Below are 8,216 nucleotides of genomic sequence, written 5' to 3' on the forward strand. Positions count from 1 at the left end.
TGCCCTGAAAGGACTTGTTTCTAACAAGTACTCCCTCCGTTTGGAATTACTCGTCCAAGAAATGAATGTATCTAGATGTATTTTAGTTGTAGATACATCCATTTTTATCCATTTTTGTGACAAGTAATTCCGAATGGAGGGAGTAAAATCTAAGATTAGAAGCAAAACTTAAGTAGGTAGAAATGTTCACTTCAATGTATTTATGTTGAAGCAAACTGTATCACAGATATTCACCACAATGTCATGGTGCATGTATGACTCATAGCAGATTCTATATAGTAAAATTGATCTGCCATTGTGATGTCAGCATGTTCCGATGCTCATTTAAAGGTCCTCAGGGCCGTTGATATCCTGAAATAAAAGAATAAAATATATTTTGTTATAGAAAAAGATGGATGGTGCTAGCAGCTTAGTTTTTGATTAGGACATATAAATGAACATCTCAAATAAGGTTTTAGTTTGTTACCCAGAAACTAGATGATGAAAATTAGTCAATTATGTAAGACTTCTGATTATTTTAATGATGTCAGTAATTCTTTCGTTTATTTTCAAACTTATTCCAATGCTGATAAACAAGTAACCAGACTAGAACTAAGATCTCTGTTGCTTTTAAACTGCTGAATTCGTGAAACAACAATGAGAACATGCATCTTGAGAAAGATACCTTGTTCTCAATCACTTTTCCATCTGGGATTTCCAGCTTAACACCAGGTTTTGCTGTGATGGTCACCTTGCCCTACAAAAGTTTTAAAAGAAAACATACATCTTTACTCCCAAGGTTTAAATACTTTTGAGATGTATATCTTCATAAATAGCCATAAATCAGAACAGCAATTATTTGAGAAGCGAAGCTGCACATTATATCCAGGTAATGCATGCATTGAAAATAGCAGGTCATAAATAGTCTGAACATGTTGTCTAAGAACTGCAACTACAGTGAAGACTGTAATAATTCAACAACTTTGTCTGAATACCTTCAGCACGATGCCAGAACCAAACCAAACATCACCGGAAACCTTCAAGCTCTCTAGCTCAACAATGCTAGGAATCGACTTGAAGCGGCCGAGGAAGCACCCAACCTGCCAGTGCATGTATAAACAAGATCGGCTTATTTATATTTGGAGTTTAAAAGTTAATGGTAAAACTCTTTCGTTTTGGCGAGGAGTGTTAGTGTTGGAGCCTGACCTTCTTGAACTCAGGGCCAAGTTCAATTGAGGGATTTGATGGGTTTGTTCTAGCGGCATTACGTGTAACAAAGCCATCAACCAAGGTATACAGATCAGACTGCAGGGCAAAAGTAATTTGAGTTAGAATTAGGAGTGTTAACTTAAAGAATTTGTTCAGCATATAGCACAAACCTGTACTAGCTGCAAGTCTGATGTTGCCTTCACCGGTAGGAACCGGGACCTTGGAACATTCATGCCGATTGCATGGTCAAAGAACTGATTCAAAAAACATATGATTTGTCATATTTATATGTAGCATAAGGCTATGATTATGGGTAAATAGGTTAGTAGTAGTTTGTTAGTACCCTGATCGCGGCACCAGCTGCCGTTTCCAACTGAAGGACTTTCACGCCCTCAACTTCCTGAAATGATTTTATTGTCCATCAAAATCTATGTTAAACTATTCACAAATCATAGGTAAAAACTAACAAAGCTCATGGAGCAATCCCTGTGTGAAAATAATTCTCTAGAATGCATTATTACCTTCGGGTTTGGAATGATCTCCATCTTGAGTGCATCAGCCTCGACAAGGCGTTTGATAGCCTTCAAGCTCACCCATCTATAAAAGCATGTAGTAGTGTTATATAGCAATGAAATGGTCTTTATAAAACTGAAATGAAAAACTTTGAATTCACTTACAGATTGTTGGTGTTGAAGATCTTGAATTTCTCAATTGACTTGAACTCATTGACCTAGGTTTCAGAAAAATGTGGAAGCAATCTCAGAAAAGACGCACAGTAATTGCCGCGGCGCTGTCTGGTTTTTTGATCATTTATTATGCCATTGCAGTTTCTAGTTTATGACTTACATGTGCATCAGGAACCTGTGCAATCTCCAGAAGCTGAAAAAATAAAAGGGAAAATTGTTGTCGTTATGTTCCCAGACGCGATTCTCCACTATCATTCATAAAATTGGTTTGCAAGATTATGCTGCAACAAGGAAGAAACATAATTAAGCTAACCTGAACCCTTCCTTCATATGAGATCAGTGTGCCACCTTTCACATCGGCCAAAGTTTTCGGGGTAACCTGAAGGAAGGCTGTTAATCTTCTTTCCCAACAAACCAAATTCAATCTATCTTCAATGTATATTTATGAAATTACATACCTCCATGCAGTATTCATTCTGCTTGTGGATCAAGTGGTTCAGTATCTCTATTCAATAGTTAAGTAAATATAAGCAATGTATCCTTTTTCTTACAACTGGAATTTTTTGTCAAAGTAAATATTGAATATCATGTTTATGTAAGGATACTCATGTCAACTATAGCGCCCAAGTTATCTGAGTTTGCGATGAAAACATATTCTTTTCCCTGCAATAGTATAAAAACATAACAATAATGTTACTACACGCGTGGAAACTTTGGATGAGAACTTTTCCCCAGATGATTGCGAACCTGCGAGAGTAGTAAATCGAGCTTGCCGCTGTTCATCAGGGATGGGAAGATGTCACCATGGCCAGGAGGGTACCTTCATATTTGTGTAATGAAGAAGAGGTAGTTAAAATTACACCGTGATTATTGTCAGACAAGAATTTCCTGATCTGGTGATGCATGAATGTCTTACCAGCCATCCTTGTCAGTCTTCCCCTTGGAAGGCCACGGCAAGAACTCGTCGGCGACGACACGAGGGTACTGGCTCTGCATATCAGAACAGAAATTGGCAAATGCCATGAGCATATATACCTGACTGAAACACCAACACGGAATCTGTCTTGACATACCTGGTTGAACGTATGGATTTGGATGTTTGAGTTGGCGTATTTCTCGACAATCTACGGCGCAAAATGTACTAACTAATCAGCACGATGAGGGAAAAATGTTTTTCAAACAACCGCGAATGTCGTCGGGAGAGATTCGGGTGGTGGCGATCGATCTACCTTCAAGGTGTCGTCGTGGGTGTTGAAGGAGTTCATCAGGAGCAGCGGCACGTTGCTGCCGTACTTCTTGTTCAGGGACTGCAAAAGGAAGCAGTGTCAGTGAATGCAGCCTTGCAAAACTCAGGTAGAACAGCAACATTTGCTTTGGATCTCAAAAAGAAAAGAAGAAGGAACAATGGATGATCGATCATGCGTGCACGATGCTAGACCCCGGCCCCTACCTCGATCTGGACCACGATGAGGTCGAGGAAGGTGAACCCGTTCCGCACCTCGATGACCGACCTGAAACGTTCGTCGAGAGATCAATGTGCTAGTTGTGATCAGCACCATGTATGTGGATGAGATGAACGTGGCAGCTTACTTTGGGCCTGTGCACCCCATGGTGGTCCCCAGGCCGCCATTGAGCTTGAGCACCGCGAGCTTGTCGAGCAGCGCCTTGGTCGCCGCGAGGTCTGCGATTTTATTTTTTCAGGAGATAGGGTCATCACCAAAATTCAGTTTCGTGTCGAAGACGAGGAAGGAGAAGGAGAAGGAGAAGGAGAAGATGGCCGTCTCGTCGGTGGTGCGCACCTTCCGGCGGGGCCGCTAGGGTGTCGTATGGCACCACCACCTCGTCGGTCGGCGTGTGGATCTTGCCCCACTCGATCTGCTCCTCGTTGCCGCTTCTCGCCGTCAAAGAAAACCAACCATGGTCAGAACTCAGAACAACATCCACGCCATGGATGACGAACGGGAGGAGAACCTAACACAAAGGAAGAGAAATTACCTGAGGTAGCGGGAGACGAGGCTGATGAACCCGGACTTCTCCTTGTCGCTGCACGCAAGGCAGCACAAAGAAATTAAGCAAGCGATCCATCGGACAAGACATACATACAGGTAAAGACATGCGGCAATGGCGACGGCTGGCGTCCGATTGACAGGGAGAGAGCGATCGACCTGATCTGGCCGAGGCCGGTGACGGCCTCGCGCAGCTTGGCGAGCTTCTCGTCCGCCATTGTCGATGCGAGAGAGAGAGAGCGCTTGGCTTGGCGCGTGTGCGGGGAGGGAGGGAGGGAGATGCGCGTGGGAAGAGGAGGATCGAGGGTAGTCGGAGGTAGGAGAAGGAGATGGCGCCGGCTATTTATACAAGGAAAACAGGGACGCGAAAGGAGGGGGACGCGCGCGAAGTTAACGGCCGGACCGTTAACAGCTTTGTCCCTCAAAAAAAATCTTTGACGGCTTAAAATTGATAGTACTAAAAATTAAATTGAAAAAATATTGGTTCCCACTAGCTCTTATCTATTTCTTATTTTAAAAGGTCGTAAGGCCATATATTAAGTATCACGATTCCTCACTAAAACACCCTTACAAAAAAATAGAAATACATTTAAAATCATAGGGTGCCTCGGTACCTTTCCTCTTGCATCCACCGACGGCGTGTCGTGAGCCTAGCTCGATGCCGCCACTGGGCCTCCACCTTAACGGAGCAAGCTTTTTGAAACCCAGGAGCTTGTAGAAGTAGTCGTCGCTGCAAAACAAGAGACGCCAGCAGCCACAATCTGTTAAGCAAATCGTCGCCCCAGAGAAAAAAAACGTCAATAAGGGCATGTAGGAACTCCAAACACCATGAAAGTCGGCCGGATCTAGACGAATCCACTGAAAACATAAATGGACCAGGTCCTGAAAGTCTCGCCGAAGACACGACACCACCCGCCATTCGCCGACAAAAAACACAACATGATGGAAATAGCGTGATGAGAACATTATGCCTGACTTGGGGCAATGCTGCCGATTTGTCACCCCACGCACCAAACACGATGACTCCCTAAAGAAAATCTGGGGAAAAATTACCCATGCTATTATACGACAGATCTGAGTTTGATGTCGAGCTTGTCGCCGTCCAAAACCATGCACCGATGCCCTCTTCTCCGATGATCCAGCCAAATCGGGCAGTCGTGGATCTCCACGATGGATCCCTTCGGCTGCACCAACGCCGCCGTCGCGCACCACCTGACAAAGACCGCTGCTAGAGCACATATCTCCTTCGCCGTCCCACAGCAACCCTCCAACACAACGACAACAGGCCCTGATCTGGACCACCCCTCCGGCGCTAGTGCCGCACACGCGCTTTGCCTGATGGTGATAGGGGAAAATGTTAAGTGGTGGCTAGGGTTTCTGCCTAGTCTGTCTTATAAAATGATTCGCTAAAATGACCCATCATTTGTCACTAGCTCTTATCTATGACATTTAACTAAGTCTCATCTAATAACATCAACATAAAAAATTTGTTGTATATTTTTTTCCATTTTTCTTCTTTCACTTTATTTTTTCCTTATTTTTGTTTTGTTTCTTCACCTTTTTATATTCTATTTCTTCTCTTGAAAATATACGGACGGACACTTGCACACGTAGATCGCGGGGGGGGGGGGGGGGGGGGGGGGTGCAAGTTTAGTTGTTCGCGATCCGTGGACATGCAGTTGCGCATAATCAAGGGACGTGCAACTATAGTTGCGCGCCTATAAGTAGACATGGAACCGTACTTACAGGCATAGTGAAAAAGAAGTGCAACTAAATTTTTGGTACTAACAAGATCCTGAGAGGTGGGTGGAGAAAAAGCTCAAAAGGCTTCACTAGTGATAAAAAAACGGTGTAGCTGAAAAAACATAGGAAAAAATCAGGACTACACAAAGAAACTTCGACTAGACAACGGATCTACTCCCTCTGTAAACTAATACTCCCTCCGTTCGGAATTACTTGTCACAAAAATGGATGTATCTACAACTAAAATACATCTAGATACATTTATTTCTTCGACGAATAATTCCGAATGGAGGGAGTATAAGATGAGAGAGGCTATATGATGGATGAGTTCACATGCTCCTGTTAGGTGGACCAATGAAACAGCGTGATGTTAGAGCTGGCATTTACTGGTTGGAGAAACACATGTGAGTTTGTGCAGGGAAAAGGTGGGCATGCGGGTGTGGGCCCGTATGAGGAAACAACGGCGTGGATGGCTACTAACGACGCTCCATCGCTACAGGTACATCACACAATTTTTTTCAGTTGGGATGCAATACTTCGTGTGTGTAAGGGGTCTGGTTGAGATGTTCTAACAACACACTTCCTCTAAAACCAAAGGCTAGCAACGCAGCTAAAAAAAGATAGCAACACACCTCGTGAAAAAGCTAGTGGAGCGAACGCTCTATTGTTTTTCCAGTTTTATTTACACTTTATGTTTGTTTTTTTTCTATTCTCTTGTTTAAAATACATGTGCTAAAAGATATAAATATTGGACGTACGCTAAAGAGTGGATATAAATAAGTTCATGTCTATTTGAAAAATATTTGTATATGTTTGTAAACAATGTTCATCATGTATTCTAAAAATTCAGCATGTATTTATAAAAAACATTTCGTGCACTAAAACTTATTCATAGTGTAATTTAAATATGACCATCGTATAATATTAAAATGTGTATCATGTGTTAACACCTTTTATAGTTGCATGGCCATTTTTTTAATATGTGAATACTTTTGATTTTTTTCATTGTGTATTAAAAAATCTTCATCAATTTTTTTAAATGTTCCATGTGTATTTTAGAAAACCATTTTTGTATTTCAGAATTGTTCATAGTTTAATGCAATACCATTATCATATACTCAAAAGTGTTCAATGTGTATTAAAAATGTTCAAAATGTATTTAAAAAATATTCAATATGTATTAAAAAGTAATATATCTTTAAAAACAGCGTGTGCTAAAAAATATTCGTTGTGCGTTTTAAAAAGAATCATCATCCACTAATATAATGTTCATAAAAATAAAAATGTGCTCGTGTATGTACTGTAAAATATTTGCATTTTTCCCAGAAAAAACTGTTTTTTTTCAGCGTGTGCTGAAAAATCATCATGGTGTATCTTTGAATTTTCAATATATATGATATAAAATGATCAACGTATTAAAAAATTCACCATGTATATAGAGTATGTTCTACATGTCTTTGAAAAACAAAGTGTGTTCAATGCATTTTCACCATGTATTTTAGCACATTTAAAAATTATTCACCGTGTTTTTAGAAAATTATTTGACAGATCTTTGAAAAATGTGCAATGTGTGTTTTAAAAAAGATGCACCGTGTCTTTTAAAAATATGCAACGTCCATTTGACAAATATTGAACATGTATTTGAAGAATGTTTAGAGGGCATCTAAAATATGTTCAGTGTGTATTTGAAAAAAATGTCAACATGTATGTTTTAATAGGAAATAAGAAGTAGAGAGAGAGAGAGAGAGAGAGAGAGAGAAGGGGGGGGGGGAGAGGGAAAATGAAATGAAAAAATAGGAGAGAAAAAAGAAATATAAAATGAAGAAAACCAATAAAAATGATAAGAGAAAAAAGAAAAAGGAAAAGGAAACCGAGACCGTCCCAAAACAGGCTAGAGGACAGTAGAAGGTTCCCAAAACCATGCGAAACAATTACGACAACTCATGGGAGGGCTCTACGCAAGTGCTACATCCACCTTGCAAAAAGCGAGATATAGCTTTTGTATGGCCTGATGCTGCTGAGACAAACGCACGAGAATGTGCGAGGAAAGGCGGTGGGGCCAGCATTTCTCACTTCTCAGATGGAGGCTAAAAAACACAATTTTGGCCTTATTAACGAAGATTAGCACAAACTAACCCTGCTTCCAAAAAATCATGATTAACGCTTTGGTGGGCAAATATCGAGGCTATGCGGCATTTTCGTCCGGGGGGGGGGGGGGGGGGTACGCTGTGGTCTACGACATTATCGGCATCATGTTCGCACACGAACACGTCACGTGTACCCTCGATGCCGGGGTGATGCACCACAGCTCACGTCGAAGGAGTCTCATCGAAAGCGCGATTCGCAAGACGACCAGAGAGAACTTTTGAGGACTCGAAACCCCACACTCCCTATGGGGGAGTGCGGAGGCTATGGGCTATGGGGGAGTGCGGAGGCTATGGGCTGCCCTAGGTCGGTCCTAGGCATGGGCTGCCACTGGGCTGTCCTGGGCATATATATGCCGACGGCTTGCCGTCGGCATAGATCTGTGCTGTTTTTTTATTTTCTCTATTTCAATTCATTTTGACAACATTTCAAACCAGAAAATATGGGA

General features: G+C 41.7%; 1 protein-coding gene across 1 annotated transcript; it reads right to left on the minus strand.

Annotated features, from left to right (window-relative positions):
* Nucleotides 1-173: 173 nt before the first annotated feature.
* LOC123135678 (UTP--glucose-1-phosphate uridylyltransferase) lies at nt 174-4,182 on the minus strand. The gene is made up of 21 exons (XM_044554856.1): nt 4,040-4,182; nt 3,870-3,917; nt 3,674-3,765; nt 3,465-3,555; nt 3,325-3,385; nt 3,104-3,181; nt 2,948-2,998; nt 2,791-2,864; nt 2,622-2,694; nt 2,480-2,537; nt 2,333-2,379; nt 2,188-2,253; nt 2,035-2,067; nt 1,866-1,918; nt 1,710-1,785; nt 1,532-1,588; nt 1,359-1,442; nt 1,186-1,284; nt 975-1,079; nt 665-736; nt 174-351 (listed from the first exon to the last, which is right to left on the minus strand). The coding sequence occupies exons 1-21, from the start codon at nt 4,096-4,098 to the stop codon at nt 325-327; spliced, it is 1,404 nt and encodes a 467-aa protein (XP_044410791.1). The 5' UTR covers nt 4,099-4,182; the 3' UTR covers nt 174-324.
* Between the last annotated feature and the right edge of the window lie 4,034 nt (nt 4,183-8,216).

The sequence above is a fragment of the Triticum aestivum genome, chromosome 6B (genome assembly GCF_018294505.1).
Source record: "Triticum aestivum cultivar Chinese Spring chromosome 6B, IWGSC CS RefSeq v2.1, whole genome shotgun sequence".
NCBI lineage: Eukaryota > Viridiplantae > Streptophyta > Magnoliopsida > Poales > Poaceae > Triticum > Triticum aestivum.